Source organism: Triticum aestivum, chromosome 2A (genome assembly GCF_018294505.1).
Source record: "Triticum aestivum cultivar Chinese Spring chromosome 2A, IWGSC CS RefSeq v2.1, whole genome shotgun sequence".
Lineage (NCBI taxonomy): Eukaryota > Viridiplantae > Streptophyta > Magnoliopsida > Poales > Poaceae > Triticum > Triticum aestivum.
The window spans coordinates 122486061-122505639 of record NC_057797.1 but is presented as its reverse complement, the minus strand read 5'-3'; the positions used below and the strand labels follow the sequence as shown (position 1 = coordinate 122505639).

Below are 19579 nucleotides of genomic sequence, written 5' to 3'. Positions count from 1 at the left end.
GCACATTTAAGTCTAACCTACTTCCTATGCAAAGGGATTTTCTGAGCAAACAACTTGTGGGAACCATAATCAACTAGCATAGGAGGGCAAAACAAGCATAACTTCAAAACTTTAAGCACATAGAGAGGAAACTTGATATTGTAGCAATTCCTACAAGCATATGTTCCTCCCTCATAGTAATTTTCAGTAGCATCATGAATCAATTCAACAATATAACCAGCACCTAAAGCATTCTTTTCATGATCTATAAGCATAGAAATTTTATTACTCTCCACATAAGCAAAATTCTTCTCGTTCAGAATAGTGGGAGTATCATAAGAAACCCGAATACTATAAATTGTTTCCACATTAAAAGAGTAATGTTTAGAAAAAGGGTAATCATAATCATGACAAGTTTTAATATAATCATCACTACTTTTTATAGCATACGTATCATCACAATAATCATCATAAGTAGCAACTTTGTTCTCATCATAATCAATTGAAACCTCTTCCAATATAGTGGAATCATTACTAAATAAAGTCATGACCTCTCCAAATCCACTTTCATAATTGTCAAAATAAGACCGAACATCCTCCAAAATAGTGGGATCATTACTTCCTAAAGTCGGCACTTTTCCAAACCCACTTTCATCAATATAACCATCATAAATAGGAGGCATGCTATCATCATAATAAATTTGCTCATCAAAACTTGGGAGACTAAAAATATCATCTTCATTAAACATAGCATCCCCAAGCTTGGGACTAACATTAATTGCAGCAAATACATTCTCAAACATGTCATTCTCATCAAACATAGCATCCCCAAGCTTGGGCCTTTTCATATCATAAGCATAATCACTCTCATCATTAATAGTATGGATAGCACCAATAGTATAACAATTATCATCATCACAATGAGTAATAGGAGAAACATCATTTGGGAGGGATACATTTTTACCTTTGCTTCTCCATATTTTATTTTTCTTCTTCACATATGTGTGGGTTTAATCCTATTTTCGGAGTTCCTTATTGACGAGATTGGTTGAATAGAAGGCTCCTCCTCGTTACCTGATTCATCATAAGAAATAATAGGAAGATATTGGGAAGCCTCTTCCCTTTCATTAGTATTCTCTTCATCCTCTATTTCTTTTATTTTCTTTATGTAATGGGCAATATAAGAATTTTCAATGCAATGCACCGCACAATACATAAGAATTTCCTCTAGATCAATATCGAGGAATTTCTCAAAGTTATATTCTGGAATATGCTTAGTTATACATTTCATTTCTTCATAACCCAAAATCAAACTAAGTTCATTATGATGTGCAAGGGAAATCAAGTCATCACAATTTTTGGACATGATACGATCATGAAACAATTTGCATTTGAGATTTAAATGACCATGTTCATTGCAAAGTTCACAAGTATGGTGAAGAAATTTTAAATTTTCAGCACAAACATCTAGCCTTTCTTGCAACCATTTAGTTTCCAAATACTTATGCCTCTTGCAAAATCTATCTTCCCTATTTGGTGTGTACTTGCAAACTCTATGCACTCCACAAAAATTGACATGCTTATAAGAGACATTTTCATTATGACTAGTGCAATCATCATTAGTACTATGGATATTCAAGGAGTTCATACTAACAACATTGCAATCATGCTCATCATTCAAAGATTTAGAGCCAAACATTTTAGAGACTTCTTCTTCTAGCACTTGAGCACAATTTTCCTTTCCATCATTCTCACGAAAGATATTAAAAAGATGAAGTGTATGAGGCAAACTCAATTCCATTTTTTGTAGTTTTCTTTTATAGCTAAACTAGTGATAAAACAAGAAACAGAAAGATTCGATTGCAAGATCTAAAGATATACCTTCAAGCGCTAACCTCCCCGACAACGGCGCCAGAAAAGAGCTTGATGTCTAATACACAATCTTCTTCTTGTAGACGTTGTTGGGCCTCCAAGTGCAGAGGTTTGTAGGATAGTAGCAAATTTCCCTCAAGAAATTGTATAGGTGCACTAGTTCGGCGAAGAGATGGTGATACAAGTGCAATATGGATGATAGGTATGAGTATTTGTAATCTGAAAATATAAAAACAACAAGGTAAATAATGGTAAAAGTGAGCGTAAACGGTATTGCAATGCTAGGAAACAAGGCCTAGGGTTCATACTTTCACTAGTGCAAGTTCTCTCAAGAATAATTGTTGGGGAACGTAGTAATTTCCAAAAAATTCCTACGCACACATAGGATCATGGTGATGCATAGAAACAAGAGGGGAGAGTGTGTCCACATACCCTCGTAGACCGAATGCGGAAGCGTTAGCACAACGCGGTTGATGTAGTCGTACGTCTTCACGATCCGATCGATCCAAGTACCGAACGCACGGCACCTCCAAGTTATGCACACGTTCAACTCAATGACGTCCCGCGAGCTCCGATCCAGCAAAGCTTCACAGGAGAGTTTCGTCAGCACGACGGCATGGTGACAGTGATGATGATGCTACCGACGCAGGGCTTCACCTAAGCACCGCTACGATATAACCGAGGTGGAATATGGTGGAGGGGGGCACCGCACACGGCTGGAATAGATCAACATATCAACTTGTGTGTCTTGGGGTGCCCCCTGCCCCCGTATATAAAGGAGGGAGGGAGGAGGAGGCCGGCCTTAGGAGGGGCATGCCAAGGGAGTAGGATTCCTACTCCTAGTAGGAGTAGGTTTCCTTCTTTCCTAGTCCAACTAGGAGAAGGGGGAAAGGAGGGGAAGGGGAGAAGGAAGGGAGAGGGGGGCCGCGCCCCAAACCCCTTGTCCAATTCAGACTGGGCTTGGGAGGGGTGCGCGCCACCTCCTGGCTGCTGCCTCTCCTTCCCACTAAGGCCCATTAAGGCCCATTGACTCCCCGGATGAATTCCCGTAACTCCCCGATACTCCGAAAAATACCCGAATCACTCGGAATCTTTCCGATGTCCGAATATAGCCTTCCAATATATCGATCTTTACGTCTCGACCATTTCGAGACTCCTCGTCATGCCCCCAATCTCATCTGGGACTTCGAACTACCTTCGGTACATCAAATCACATAAACTCATAATATCGATCGTCACCGAACTTTAAGCGTGTGGACCCTACGGGTTCGAGAACTATGTAGACATGACCGAGACACGTCTCCGGTCAGTAACCAATAGCGGCACCTAGATGCTCATATTGGCTCCTACATATTCTACGAAGATCTTTATCGGTCAAACCGCATAACAACATGCGTTGTTCCCTTTGTCATTGGTATGTTACTTGCCCAAGATTCGATCGTCGATATCTCAATACCTAGTTTAATCTCTTTACCGACAAGTCTCTTTACTCGTTTCATAATGCATCATCCCGCAACTAACTCATTAGTTACATTGCTTGCAAGGCTTATAGTGATGTGCATTACCGAGAGGGCCCAGAGATACTTCTCCGGCAATCGGAGTGACAAATCCTAATCTCGAAATACGCCAACTCAACAAGTATCTTTGGTGACACCTTTAGAGAACCTTTATAATCACTCAGTTATGTTGTGACGTTTGGTAGCACACAAAGTGTTCCTCCAGTAAATGGGAGTTTCATAATCTCATAGCCATAGGAACATGTATAAGTCATGAAGAAAACAATAGCAACATACTAAACGATCAAGTGCTAAGCTAACGGAAAGGGTCAAGTCAATCACATCATTCTCCTAATGATGGGATCCCGTTAATCAAATGACAACTCATGTCTATGGCTAGGAAACATAACCATCTTTGATCAACGAGCTAGTCAAGTAGATGCATACTAGTGACACTTTGTTTGTCTATGTATTCACACATGTATTATGTTTCTGGTTAATACAATTCTAGCATGAATAATAAACATTTATCATGATATAATGAAATAAACAATAACTTTGTTATTGCCTCTAGGGCATATTTCCTTCAGCCTCCCACTTGCACTAGAGTCAATAATCTAGTTCACATCGCCATGTGATTTAACACCAATATTTCACATCACCATGTGATTAACACCCATAGTTCACATCGTCATGTGACCAACACCCAAAGGGTTTACTAGAGTCAATAATCTAGTTCACATCTCTATGTGATTAATACCCAAAGAGTAGTAAGGTGTGATCATGTTTTACTTGTGAGAGAAGTTTAGTCTACGGGTCTGCCACATTCAGATCTGTATGTATTTTGCAAATTTCTATGTCAACAATGCTCTGCACGGAGCTACTCTAGCTAATTGCTCCACTTTCAAAATGTATCCAGATTGAGACTTAGAGTCATCTGGATCAGTGTCAAAATTTGCATCGACGTAACCCTTTACGATGAACCTTTTGTCACCTCCATAATCGAGAAACACATCCTTATTCCACTAAGGATAATTTTGACCGTTGTCCAGTGATCTACTCCTAGATCACTATTGTACTCCCTTGCTAAACTTAGTGTAGGGTATACAATAAATCTGGTACATAGTATGACATACTTTATAGAAACTATGGCTGAGGCATAGGGAATGACTTTCATTCTCTTTCTATCTTCTGTCGTGGTCGGGCTTTGAGTCTTACTCAATTTCACACCTTGTAACACAGGTAAGAACTCTTTCTTTGACTGTTCCATTTTGAACTACTTCAAAATCTTGTCAAGGTATGTACTCATTGAAAAAACTTATCAAGCGTCTTGATCTATCTCTATAGATCTTGATGCTCAATATGTAAGTAGCTTCACCGAGGTCTTTATTTGAAAAAACTCCTTTCAAATATTCCTTTATGCTTTCCAGAAAACTCTATATTATTTCCGATCAACAATATGTCATTCACATATATTTATCAGAAATGTTGTAGTGCTCCCACTCACTTTCTTGTAAATACAGGCTTCACCACAAGTCTGTATAAAACTATATGCTTTGATCAACTCATCAAAGCGTGTATTCTAACTCTGAGATGCTTGCACCAATCCATAGATGGATTGCTGGAGCTTGCACATTTTGTCAGCACCTTTAGGATCGACAAAACCTTCTGGTTGCATCATATACAACTCTTCTTTAAGAAATCCATTAAGGAATGTAGTTTTGACATCCATTTGCCAGATTTCATAAAATGTGGCAATTTGCTAACATGATTCAGATAGACTTAAGCATCGCTACAAGTGAGAAAATCTCATCGTAGTCAACACCTTGAACTTTGTCAAAACCTGTTTCGACAAGTCTAGCTTTGTAGATAGTAACACTACTATCAGCGTCCGTCTTCCTCTTGAAGATCCATTTATTTTCTATGGCTTGCTGATCATCGGGCAAGTCAACCAAAGTTCACACTTTGTTCTCATACATGGATCCCATCTCAGATTTCATGGCCTCAAGCCATTTCGCGGAATCTGGGCTCATCATCGCTTCCTCATAGTTCGTAGGTTCGTCATGGTCAATTAACATGACCTCCAGAACAGGATTACCGTACCACTCTTGTGTGGATCTCACTCTGGTTGACCTACGAGGTTTGGTAGTAACTTGATCTGAAGTTACATGATCATCATCATTAGCTTCCTCACTAATTGGTGTAGGAGTCACACAAACCGATTTCTATGATGAACAACTTTCCAATAAGGGAGCAGGTACAGTTACCTCATCAAGTTCTACTTTCCTCCCATTCACTTATTTCGAGAGAAACTCCTCTAGAAAGGATCCATTCTCAGCAACAAATATCTTGCCTTCGGATCTGTGATAGAAGGTGTACCCAGCAGTTACTTTTTGGGTATCCTATGAAGACACACTTCTCTGACTTGGGTTTGAGCTTATCAAGATGAAACCTTTTCACATAAGTATCGCAACCCCAAACTTTAAGAAATGACAGCTTAGGTTTCTTGCTAAACCACAGTTCATACGGTGTTGTCTCAATGGATTTAGAGGGTGCCCTTTTTAATGTGAATGCAGCTGTCTTTAATGTATAACCCCAAAACGATAGTGGTAAATCGATAAGAGACACCATAGATTGCACTATATCAAATAAAGTACGGTTATGACGTTCGGACACACCATTACGCTGTGGTGTTCTGTGAAACTATTCCACATTGTGTTTAACTGAAGACCAAACTCGTAACTCAAATATCCACCTCTGTGATCAGATCGTAGAAAATTTATTTTCTTGTTACGATGATTTCCCACTTCACTCTGAAATTCCTTGAACTTTTCAAATGTTTCAGACTTATGTTTCTTCAAGTAGATATACCCATATCTACTCAAATCATCTGTGAAGGTCATAAAATAACGATAACCCCGCGAGCCTCAACACTCATCGGACCTCATACATCAGTATGTATTATATCCAATAAGTCAGTTCCTCGCTCCATTGATCTGGAGAATGGAGTCTTAGTCATCTTTGCCCATGAGGCATGGTTCGCAAGCATCAACTGGTTCATAATCAAGTGATTCCCAAAGCCCATCAGTATGGATTTTCTTCATGCGCTTTACACCAATATGACCTAAACGGCAGTGCCACAAATAAGTTGCACTATCATTATTAACTTTGCATCTTTTGGCTTCAATATTATGAATATGTGTATCACTATGATCGAGATTCAAGAAACCATTTTCATTGGGTGTATAACCATAGAAGGTTTTATTCATGTAAACAGAATAACAATTATATATTCTCTAACTTAAATGAATAATTGTATTGCAATAAACATGATCAGATCATATTCATGCTCAATGCAAACACCAAATAACACTTATTTAGGTTCAACACTAATCCCGAAAGTATAGGGAGTGTGCGATGATGATCATATCATTCTTGGAACTACTTCCAACACACATCGTTACTTCACCCTTAACTAGTCTATGTTCATTCTGTAACTCCCGTTTCAAGTTACTACTCTTAGCAACTGAACTAGTATCAAATACCGAGGGGTTGCTATAAACACTAGTAAAGTACACATCAATAACATGTATATCCAATATACCTTTGTTCACCTTGCCATCCTTCTTATCCGCCAAATACTTGGGGCAGCTCCGCTTCCAGTGACTAGTCCCTTTGCAGTAAAAGCACTTAGTCTCAGGCTTAGGTCCAGACTTGGGATTCTTCACTTGAGCAGCAACTTGTTTGCCGTTCTTCTTGAAGTTCCCCTTCTTCCCTTTGCCCTTTTCTTGAAACTAGTGGTCTTTTTAACCATCAACACTTGATGCTTTTCTTGATTTCTACCTTCGTTGATTTCAGCATCACGAAGAGCTTGGGAATCGTTTCCATTATCACTTGCATATTATAGTTCATCACAAAGTTCTAGCAACTTGGTGATAGTGACTAGAGAACTTTGTCAATCACTATCTTATCTGGAAGATTAACTTGCACTTGATCCAGGTGATTGTAGTACTCAGACAATCTAAGCACATGCTTACTGGTTGAGCTATTCTCCTCCATCTTGTAGGCAAAGTAATGTCAGAGGTCTCATACCTCTTGACACGGGCATGAGTATGAAATACCAATTTCAACTCTTGGAACATCTTATATGCTCCGTGGCGTTCAAAACATTTTTGAAGTCCCGGTTCTAAGCCGTAAAGTATGGTGCACTAAACTATCAAGTAGTTATCATACCGAGCTTTTGTCAAAAAAGTTCAAAACGTCTGCATCTGCTCCTGCAATAGTTATGTCACCTAGCGGTGCATCAAGGACATAATACTTCTGTGTAGTAATGAGGATAATCCTCAGATCGCGGAGCTAGTCCGCATCTTTGCTACTAACATCTTTCAACTTATTTTTCTTTAGGAACATATCAAAAATAAAACAGGGGAGCTAAACATGAGCTTTTGATCTACAACATAGATATGCTAATACTACCAGGACTAAGTTCATGATAAATTAAAGTTCAATTAATCATATTACTTAAGAACTTCCACTTAGATAGACATCCCTCTAATCATCTAAGTGATCACATGATCCAAATCAACTAAACCATGTTCGATCATCACGTGAGATGGAGTAGTTTTCAATGGTGAACATCACTATGTTGATCATATCTACTATATGATTCACGCTCGACCTTTCGGTCTCAGTGTTCCGAGGCCATATCTGCATATGCTAGGCTCGTCAAGTTTAACCCGAGTATTCTGCATGTGCAAAACTGGCTTGCACCCGTTGTAGATGAACGTAGAGCTTATCACACCCGACCATCACGTGGTGTCTCGGCACGACGAAATTTGGCAATAGTGCATACTCGGGGAGAACACTTTTATCTTGAATTTTAGTGAGAGATCATCTTATAATGCTACCGCTGAACTAAGCAAAATAAGATGTATAAAAGATAAACATCACATGCAATCATAATATGTGACATGATATGGCCATCATCGTCTTGTGCTTTTGATCTCCATCTCCAAAGTATTGTCATGATCTCCATTATTATCGGCATGACACTATGATCTCTATCATCTTGATCTTTTATCAACGTGTCGTCACATGGTCATCTCACCAGCTATTGCTTTTGCAACTATTGCTATCGCATAGCGATAAAGTAAAGCAATTACATAACACTTGCATCTTATGCAAATAAAGAGACAACCATAAGGATCCTGCCAGTAGTCGATAACTTTAACAAAACATGATCATCTCATACAGCAATTTATATTTCATCACGTCTTGACCATATCACATCACAACATGCCCTGCAAAAACAAGCTAGACGTCCTCTACTTTGTTGTTGCAAGTTTTACGTGGCTGCTACGGGCTGAGCAAGCACCGTTCTTACCTACGCATCAAAACCACAACGATAGTTTGTCAAGTTAGTGCTGTTTTAACCTTCTCAAGGACCGGGCGTAGCCATACTCGGTTCAACTAAAGTTGGAGAAACTGACACCCGCCAGCCACCTATGTGCAAAGCACGTCGGTAGAACTAGTCTCGCGTAAGCGTACGCGTATTGTCAGTCCGGGCCGCTTCATCCAACAATACCGCCGAACCAAAGTGTGACATGCTGGTAAGCAGTATGACTTGTATCGCCCACAACTCACTTGTGTTCTACATGTGCATATAACATCTACGCATAAAACCAGGCTCGGATGCCACTGTTGGGGAACATAGTAATTTCAAAAAAATCCTGCGCACACACAGGATCATGGTGATGCATAGCAATGAGAGGGGAGAGTGTGTCCACGTACCCTCGTAGACCGAATGCGGAAGCGTTAGCACAACGCGGTTGATGTAGTCGTATGTCTTCACAATCCGACCGATCCAAGTACCGAATGCACGACACCTCCGAGTTCTGCACACGTTCAACTCGATGACGTCCCGCGAGCTCCGATCCAGCAAAGCTTCACATGAGAGTTTCATCAGCATGACAGCGTGGTGATGGTGATGATGATGCTACCAACGCAGGGCTTCGCCTAAGCACCACTACGATATAACCGAGATGGAATATGGTGGAGGGGGCACCGCACACGGCTGGAATAGATCAACAGATCAACTTGTGTGTCTTGGGGTGCGCCCTGCCCCCGTATATAAAGGAGGGAGGGAGGAGGAGGCCGGCCCTAGGAGGGGCGCTCCAAGGGAGTAGGATTCCTACTCCTAGTAGGAGTAGGTTTCCTTCTTTCCTAGTCCAACTAGGAGAACGGGGAAAGGAGGGGAAGGGGAGAAGGAAGGGAGAGGAGGGCCGCGCCCCGAACCCCTTGTCCAATTCGGACTGGGCTTGGGAGGGGCGCGCGCCACCTCCTGGCTGCTGCCTCTCCTTCCCACTAAGGCCCATTAAGGCCCATTGACTCCCCGGACGAATTCCCGTAACTCCCCGGTACTCCAAAAAATACCCGAATCACTCGGAATCTTTCCGATGTCCGAATATAGCCTTCCAATATATCGATCTTTATGTCTCGACCATTTTGAGACTCCTCGTCATGTCCCCGATCTCATCTGGGACTCCGAACTACCTTCGATACATCAAATCACATAAACTCATAATATCGATCGTCACTGAACTTTAAGCGTGCAGACCCTACGGGTTTGAGAACTATGTAGACATGACCGAGACACGTCTCCGGTCAATAAACAATACCAAAACCTGGATGCTGATATTGGCTCCTACATATTCTACGAAGATCTTTTTCGGTCAAACCGCATAACAACATACGTTGTTCCCTTTGTCATTGGTATGTTACTTGCCCGAGATTCGATCGTCGGTATCTCAATACCTAATTCAATCTCGTTACCGGCAAGTCTCTTTACTCGTTCCATAATGCATCATCCTACAACTAACTCATTAGTTACATTACTTGCAAGGCTTATAGTGATGTGCATTACCGAGAGGGCCTAGAGATACCTCTCCGACAATCGGAGTGACAAATCTTAATCTCGAAATACGCCAACTCAACAAGTACCTTCGATGACACCTGTAGAGCACCTTTATAATCACCCAGTTACGTTGTGACGTTTGGTAGCACACAAAATGTTCCTTCGGTAAACGGGAGTTGCATAATCTCATAGTCATAGGAACATGTATAAGTCATGAAGAAAGCAATAGCAACATACTAAACGATCAAGTGCTAAGCTAACGGAATGGGTCAAGTCAATCACATCATTCTCCTAATGATGTGACCCCGTTAATCAAATGACAACTCATGTCTATGGCTAGGAAGCATAACCATCTTTGATCAACGAGCTAGTCAAGTAGAGCCATACTAGTGAAACTTTGTTTGTCTATGTATTCACACATGTATTATGTTTCCGGTTAATCTAGCATGAATAATAAACATTTATCATGATACAAGGAAATAAATAATAACTTTATTATTGCCTCTAGGGCATATTTCCTTCAATAATTACATAATTGGATCATATAACTATCCCTCAACATGCAAGAAAGAGTCACTCCAAAGTCACTAATAGCGGAGAACAAACGAAGAGATTATGGTAGGGTATGAAACCTCCTCAAAGTTATTCTTTTTGATCGATCTATTTAAGAGTTTGTACTAGAATAACACCTTAAGACACAAATCAACCAAAACCCTAATGTCACCTAGATACTCCAATGTCACCTCAACTATCCGTGGGTATGATTATACGATATGCATCACACAATCTCAGATTCATCTATTCAACCAACACAAAGAACTTTAAAGAGTTCCCCAAAGTTTCTACCGGAGAGTCAAGACGAAAACGTGTGCCAACCCCTATGCATAAGTTCACGAGGTCACGCAACTCGCAAGTTGATCACCAAAACATACATCAAGTGGATCACGTGATATCCCATTGTCACCATAGATAAGCACATGCAAGACATACATCAAGTGTTCTCAAATCCTTAAAGACTCAATCCGAAAAGATAACTTCAAAGGGAAAACTCAATTCATCACAAGAGAGTAGAGGGGGAGAAACATCATAAGATCCAAATATAATAGCAAAGCTCGCGATACATCAAGATCGTGCGACTCAAGAACATGAGAGAGAGAGAGAGAGGGAGATCAAACACATAGCTACTGGTACATACCCTTAGCACCGAGGGTGAACTACTCCCTCCTCGTCATGGAGAGCGCCGGGATGATGAAGATGGCCACCGAAGAGGGATTCCCCCCTCTGGCAGGGTGCCGGAATGGGTCTAGATTGGTTTTCGGTGGCTACGGAGGCTCCTGGCGGTGGAACTCCCGATCTATTATGCTCCCCGATGTTTTAGGGTATATGGACATATATAGGCAAAAGAAGTCGGTCAGGGGAGCCACGAGGGTGGGGGCGCGCCTCCCTGCCTCGTGGCTTCCTCGAAGCTTCCCTGACGTCTACTCCAGGTCTCCTGGATTGCTTCCGTTCCAAAAATAACTCTCCCAAAGGTTTCATTCCGTTTGGACTCCGTTTGATATTCCTTTTCTCCAAAACACTGAAATAGGCAAGAAAACAACAATTTGGGCTGGGCCTCCGGTTAATAGGTTAGTCCCAAAAATAATATAAATGTGTATAATAAAGCCCATAAACATCCGAAACTGATAATATAATAGCATGGATACTTCATAAATTATAGATACGTTGGAGACGTATGAGAGATGATACCACGGGCTATTTTCAACCGGTTTGGACGGCGGTCATGTAATAGGATAGACAATTAGTGATCCTATCTTTTTATGCTAGCCGGTTGTGGCTTTTCTATTTCTTTTTAGCTCTTTGTGAGCCTTTTTCGTTCTTTGTTCGAGACATGAAGACTTGTGTTGAACCTTTTGCTTATTAATAATTATGGTTGTATACATCGTTCTGATGCACAGGCCGGGGATCACCCCCTTTTTGACAAAATAGGAAAAAGAAAATCTTTCAGCTAGAGGAAGATGAGGGGACGATTGTGGGTCAGGATAACCTCAAATTGTACATCACCAATTACTACAAATAGTTGTTTGGGGCTCTTGAAGATAGTTTTGTATCCTTAGACGAGTCGAGGGTTGACGATATACCTCAACTTGCGATGGATGAGAACGAAATCTTAACCGCCCAGTTTTCGGAGAAAGAGGTGTTTGACGCAATTTCACAGATGAAGAATAATAAAGCTCCTGGACAAGATGGATTTCCGGCTGAGTTTTATAAAAGATGTTGACATATTATTAAGGGTGATTTGCTTCCAATGTTCCATGATTTGTTCTCTGGGCATTTGCAGTTATTTCACTTGAATTTCGGAACGATTACTCTCCTCTCTAAGAAAACAGATGCGGTGCGGATTGAGCAGTTCCGACCGATATGTCTTCTCAATGTCAGTTTTAAAATCTTTACCAAGGTGGGGACGAATAGGCTAACACAGATTGCACATAGTGTGGTACAGCCATCTCAAACATCCTTCATGCCGGATAGAAACATCCTAGAAGGGGTCGTCGTCCTTCATGAAATGCTCCATGAGATCCACACGAAAAAACTAGATGGAGTAGTTTTTAAGGTGGATTTTGAGAAAGCGTACGATAAAGTTAAATGGCCATTTCATCAGCAAGCCTTGCGGATGAAAGGATTTGATCAGTCCTGGAGAAAGCAGGTAGAGTCCTTTATGCAAAAAGGCAGTGTCAGAATCAAAGTAAATGGTGACATAGGTCATTATTTCTAGACACATAAGTGTCTGAGACAGGAGACCCGATGTCACCTATTTTGTTCAACATTGTAGTGGACATGTTGACGATACTAATAGGGAGAGCTAAAGATAATGGCTAGGTAGGTGGGCTCGTTTCGCATTTAGTGGACGGAGGAGTTTCCATCCTACAATATGCTGATGATACTATCATCTTTATGGAGCATGATCTGGCGAAAGTAAGAAACATGAAGCTTCTGCTATGCCTTTTCGAGCAGTTGTCGGGACTAAAGATTAACTTCCATAAGAGTGAATTGTGCTGCTTTGGGAGAGCTAAAGATGAACAAGAAGCTTACAAACAGCTATTTGGATGTGAATTGGGCTCGATGCCATTTACATATCTAGGCATACCGATTCACCATCGCAAGCTTTCCAACAACGAATGGAAGTGTATTGAGGATCAATTTGAAAAGAAGCTTAGTTGCTGGAAGGGCAAACTAATGTTATATGGAGGCCGACTAATTCTCATTAATTCGGTGCTCACAAGTATGCCAATGTTTCTTTTGTCCTTCTTCGAAGTCCCGGTTGGGGTTCGGAAAAGATTGGACTTTTATCGATGTCGTTTTTTCTGGCAGAGTGATGAGTTAAAGAGGAAGTACAGACTTGCTAAATGGGATATTATCTATAGGCCAAAAGACTAAGGTGGGCTTGGAATTGAAAATTTAAAGATGAAGAATAGATGTCTTCTCAGCAAATGGTTGTACAAGCTATCTTAGAGACCAATGCCACTTGGGCCTAAATTCTGCGTAATAAATACCTTAATTCTAAAACCTTGTCTCAGGTGACGGTCGGACTGACCAACTCACCATTTTGTAAAGGACTGATGAGAGTTAGATCAGTATTTTTCCATAGGGCAAAATTCATTATTGGTACAGGTACTTCCACGAGATTCTGGGATGATACATGGTTAGGGGAGATGCCTCTAGCTATCAAATTTCCTTCTCTCTATAATATTGTTCAGCATAGAGATTCTTAAAATGCTTTGAGAAATGGCAAAAGCAAGTGTAAGGCCTACGAGTAGTCATATTTGGGATCCAGGTCGAAGAAAAGGGCACGTCATGTTTAGGGAGGTGAATGTAAAAGTTAAACACGACCGTGTAATAGGTGTCCGTGTAGGATTAGAAAAGTAAGCTGAGTTCTAGTAGGATTACTAGTCCGAGTCAAGTATCTAATCCCTACATGGACGTGTATATAAGCACCGGCAAGGCTGCTTTGTAACACACAACGGAAAAAGCAATACAAAGTACTACCAGGCTTGAGACGAGCCTGTAGCTATCCATCCAGTCTTTCGTTCGCAAAGTTTACGTGAGCTCTCGCCGGAGACGTTCCGTCGAAGATCAAATCGATCCTGTTGGCGCTAGTGCAAACCGAGCCAGAAGCAAAGTTCGCGTACACGTATGTACGCCTACGTGAGGAGGCTAGGCGCGTGTGCTACTGCTAACCAAGCCAGCAGCTTGCCTGTGTGCTTGTCTAGCCAGCTTTGCACTGTGTGTGCACAGCTTCTGGTGAATCGATCTAGCGCTATAAAACCAACAACCTCGCAGTTCCCCTACCTGATAACCTCCGTCAGGGTCACCGTGTATAAATACTCACCCACTTGCCAGTAGCCACTCCTCTCTCTCTCTCACTGAACTGCTACTACCACCAGCTTGCCAGCAGCCACTCACCAACTTCTCTCTCTCTCTCTCTCTCTCTCTCACGCTCTCTTAGCTAGCTCGTGTCGCGCGTGATGGGCCCTCAGCTTCTGCTCCTTCTTCTGCTCGTCGTATCTGGAGGCGTTGCCGCTGCCGGCGCCGACGACGCCGGGCTGCCCCGACTCGAGTTCCGAGGCGTCGTCTACTCTGGCCTTGGGAACGCGTCCGTCGCGCCGGAGGAGCTGGCGTTCATGGACGTCATCTCCGCGGACGGCGCCTGCGGGCGCTTCGCCCGCCTCGTCGCCGAGACGGGGAACGCGCTCTCTTAGCTAGCTCGTGTCGCGCGTGATGGGCCCTCAGCTTCTGCTCCTTCTTCTGCTCGTCGTATCTGGAGGCGTTGCCGCTGCCGGCGCCGACGACGCCGGGCTGCCCCGACTCGAGTTCCGAGGCGTCGTCTACTCTGGCCTTGGGAACGCGTCCGTCGCGCCGGAGGAGCTGGCGTTCATGGACGTCATCTCCGCGGACGGCGCCTGCGGGCGCTTGGCCCGCCTCGTCGCCGAGACGGGGAACGCGGGCGCGGTCTTCCGGGAGCGCGTCACGGGCGGCGGCGGCCTCACGGTGTTCTGCCCCGAGGACAAGGCCCTCGCTGAGTTCGAGCCGACGTTCCGAAGCCTCGGCGCCGACGACCGGCTCGCCGTGCTGCTGTACCACGCCACGGCGGCATGCTACGGCCAGTGGCGGCTCCAGGAATTTGCAACCGGGTATTTATGTGTATTCATTTTGCTAAAATCATTGATGTTTTTTAAAAATTGTCACTCTTTTGCCAAAATCAACTCTGTTTTGTAAAAATCATGGGTATTCACATGAAGACACAAGAATACCCCTAGCGCCGCCCCTGGCTACGGCAGGAAGCATTTCCAGGCGTTCGACTGGGTGGCGGTGAGCACGCTGGCCGTCGACGCGGCCACCAACAAAGGCATCGCCATCACCCTCCGCGATGACGGGGACACGGTGGAGATGTGGCCGTCGCCGCCGTCATGGGAGGGCGCTGCCAGGGTGACCAAGACGGCGTCCGAGGAGCCCCCACTTGCCGTGTACGTCGTCGACGCCGTGCTGGTGGCGAGCCATGTGCGACGGCTACTGGATGGGGGCGACGAGGTGGCTGGTGACGCTGGTCTGGGCTGGTTGGACTACCGCATGCCGCTCTGGGTAACCCTGCTACTCGTGGCCGTGGCGAACCTGGGGAACATGGCGGACACCTTGATCAGATTTCTTGTCACCTTCAACTGAGGCCGCAGGATGCACTGAACAACATCAAGAAGAAGAAGGCCGCTCTGTTAGAGTTTTAATCTGTCTACTTAGGTTTAACGCAGAGTCATTGTTGGGTGGGTGTTTGCTCATGAGTCAGTGCACGTGTTGGTACTCGGTAGTACTGTACACGCTATGTGTTTATTAGGTTTAGCTCGTCATGTTGCTGCAAATTAAATGCCTCGTGTATGTCGCCACTTGCCAGTCGTCAGTGGGATGGGAATGTATGCTCCAGAGTCCAGCAGAGTCCCTGTCTGGTTTGCTGCTTGGCTCATGCATGTGCCGCAGCTTAATTACATCGCCTAGAAATGAAAGGGCTCCAGTTGCCCATGTGTAGCCAAATCAAGTCTCTGCGTTCATTACACCGATATTGCATGTTAGCAAAGCCTAGACTTGATTCACTTGTCCTCCATCAGTAAAGTTTGTCTACATTACCTGCCGGTAAAACATCCACCGTTACTCGCCTCGTCTAGACGTGTCCTGCTTAGATATTGACAAATAGCACTTGGAGGAAATGAAATACACAACACCATGGACCCCACCTCTCAGCCACCCAATACGAAATTTTGGCAGCGCTGACTTGGTCGCGCACGAAGATGGCGGTGCGGTGCACTTGAAGATGAGGATGTAGGCGGGCCTAACGTTGGTGCGTCACAAGAAGGTGGCATGATCAGCGCCAACACAGAGAGGCAGCGGCCCAGACATGGATCCGACATCACACACGTCACCGCCCTTTGTTGTCCTCCCCGATGGGGAGTTCCTCCACGACTAGCTCACATGGTACCCTGGAACGCTTGTCCCTGCCATCACGATGCGCTCGAATGGCAAGCTCTCATTCATCTTCAAGCTATTTCCATAGCTCCGCTGACGCCGGTGCTTTAGTTTTCTCGGTGTAAGATCAATGATGATTTTGTGATGTCGAGATGATTTGCACGTGTGCTGTGCATATTCAACTCGTGGGTCGTGGCCACATTTTCTCGATCTGGTCATTGGTGTATGCACATTTTCTTCCTGTGAGTGTCCATGGGCTTCATGGTTCAAATGTTTAGGTGCTCGCTAGGATGTTTAGGATAGGGGGTTCACTTTTGGTTTCCCTTGTGCTTTTATGTTTTCTTCCTGATAAAATCTTTTCCAATGAATATGGAATGCATGACATTTCTGGTTAACACTTGCCTTTGAATTCAAGCATGTTCATTACAAATCTGAAATGAATGTGTAGTGTGTTTGAAACTGTGGAATAGTTTTACAAAGCAACTGAAACATTTATGTAAATGCGATTGAAGTTGTTGATTTGGAAAAATCTATCTAAAACATTTTCAATATGTAAGGAACGAAAAGGTTTGGGGTTTAATTAGGATCCTCACTTTGTTGATCACATTCTAGACATGTTGCAAGGGTGCACAGCCCGACCCGTCACATCACAGAGGGTATTTGTGTCTTTATCGTCTGCATTGTGAAATAAAGGATACCCCTCCGGCCTCAGCATCATTGCAATGCACGCAACCAACTTTATTCGACCATTTACTAGGGCTTATGAATTTAAAGTCAGATGTTTTTTGTGTCTGCCTTCTAAAAAAGCATCATAATTTCTTGGTGTACATGTCAAGAGGTAGATCCTCGCTTTGCCGAGGAGAAAGATGCAACAATCGTCTAATTAGCGGTCAAATGCGCGGAAAATCAAGTGAAAGGTGCATGGTACACGAACTTCTCTTTTTCGCTCACATGGAACGCTGGTCACGTCTTTCCGTATTTGCACAAAGGTAAAGATCGGCGAATCTACCTCCACGGCTTTGCTTCGCAGTACAGGAAATTGCATATGTTCATACAATTAGTGTTAGAATTAAATTTAAGACATACCATCGATCATCTGAGAACCAAGCAATTACACGAGCACAACATCAAGATTTGTTAACGAGGTTCACCGATATGGCTACATTCTCAGGGCCTGACTATGGGCGCTCCTTCTCATGACACCGTCACAATACCGCACACCGGCCACCCGGGCGCCGGCACACGCTGTCGGCTCCCCCTTGCACGTCTGTGCTATTATGTTGGCATAGATTACATCGTGTATCTACCCCCACTATATATGAGAGGCCTAAAATACAAGTGTCTTATTAGGACACGACTCAATATCCTATCTGAACACAATACTACTATAAGTCCAACTGTAACCTACCTTGTAAATTATATTCGACACAACTCTAACAAACTTCACCTTGACGAATATACTCCACCACCCTGGATTTATCCATGCGTCAAATTTCCATGTACATTGGACTTGAGCTTATCCCATGAGTACCGCTGCTACTTCAAAGACTCCATATGACTCCACCTACAATTTGTAGTCCCTTCTTTTCTTGAGTACAGTCAACACTCGAGCAAAATCAAGTTCCACATTACTCTAGTTTGCGCTCTCAACTTCCAGAGTATCAGTCCAACGCCATTACACATTGATCACTGGCCTGCGTGAAAGTAAACAACTCACATATTGGGTGTCACACATAAGAGTTACCTGAACTCAACATCACCGCTCCTTTCTTGACCGTCTGTCTGAAACTTGAAGGAATTTCACCATTGCTTGTAATCATCCCGAGTCAAATTCGCAGTTGTCTCACCACATGTATGACCGCTAGAGCCCTGGCCCGTCTCCATGCCCCGTGTGTGCCGCACGCCTCGCCGCTATTAGCGTGTTGAGCCTCCGCTGTCCCGGTCGAGTCTCAAGGGTCATGAACCCACACCACTCAACCCCCACTGCAGAGTACCACTGATCATCATCGACCGATGACGAGTTTCACGCTTCCATTAGACCATTGGGCTCCAGTCTGAACTATGTGCCTCTCGCTTTTTTTTCCTGCTGAATACACTTTGATTCTCTGCATCCTTACACCATGGCCCCTCAATCCAGCTCCACCTTCAACATGACTCCATGGTTGATGATCAGTCCACCCTGCGTCTCGTTGACTTCAAGCTTCGTGTGCACCATCCTGAATCAACCCCGCGCCATAGTCTTGTCGAAGCCACACAAGCACTCAGGCTCGTGCCGCGTGTTTCCACACCCAGAAATCGGTCACCATCAGCATCACGCTCCTATGTTGTCGTCGCCGATCCCACCTCCGTCTTTTGTTCCAATCGACTTGCGTCGATCCCGTCAGACTGTCTAGTCCGATCCAGCCGAACTTGCCCGGCCGCACGACACACTCAAGTCTCCCAAATCGTCTTCCAAGAATTTCCATTCATCACATGATAATTCCATCTTAGCTGACATGACTTCCCACAACGCCTTCAAGCATCCATGTTGTGCCGACAAAAAATTTCACCCATGTCTGCCATAACCCAAGATTTTCAGTCCCGTCGAAGTTCTCCACCTCAAACCTGATACCCGTTGGCGCCATAGTTCTTTATATGGCTGATTCTGTGAAAAAGTAACCAAGCTTCCCGCGCGATGCACAAGTACTGGCGTACGCATACAGAACCTGATTGATCCATGTACTACTAGTCATTGATTCACGTGAACTTGTCTCCTTGGCTTCAACCTCTGATGCTAGCAATTGCTTTGCCAATGGCCTTGCTAATTCCGATG

The 19579-nt window shown here is 43.6% G+C and overlaps 1 protein-coding gene across 1 annotated transcript; it reads left to right on the top strand.

Moving 5' to 3' along the window:
- The first annotated feature begins 14291 nt into the window (after positions 1-14291).
- On the top strand, positions 14292-17908 carry LOC123184988 (uncharacterized). Its single transcript, XM_044597011.1, has one exon. The coding sequence runs from the start codon at positions 15037-15039 to the stop codon at positions 15532-15534; it is 498 nt and encodes a 165-aa protein (XP_044452946.1). The 5' UTR covers positions 14292-15036; the 3' UTR covers positions 15535-17908.
- The last annotated feature ends 1671 nt before the right edge of the window (positions 17909-19579 follow it).

Bases quoted from the DNA above. Each gene is read 5' to 3' on its own strand.
- LOC123184988 (XM_044597011.1), top strand. From the start codon at position 15,037: ATGGGCCCTCAGCTTCTGCTCCTTCTTCTGCTCGTCGTATCTGGAGGC.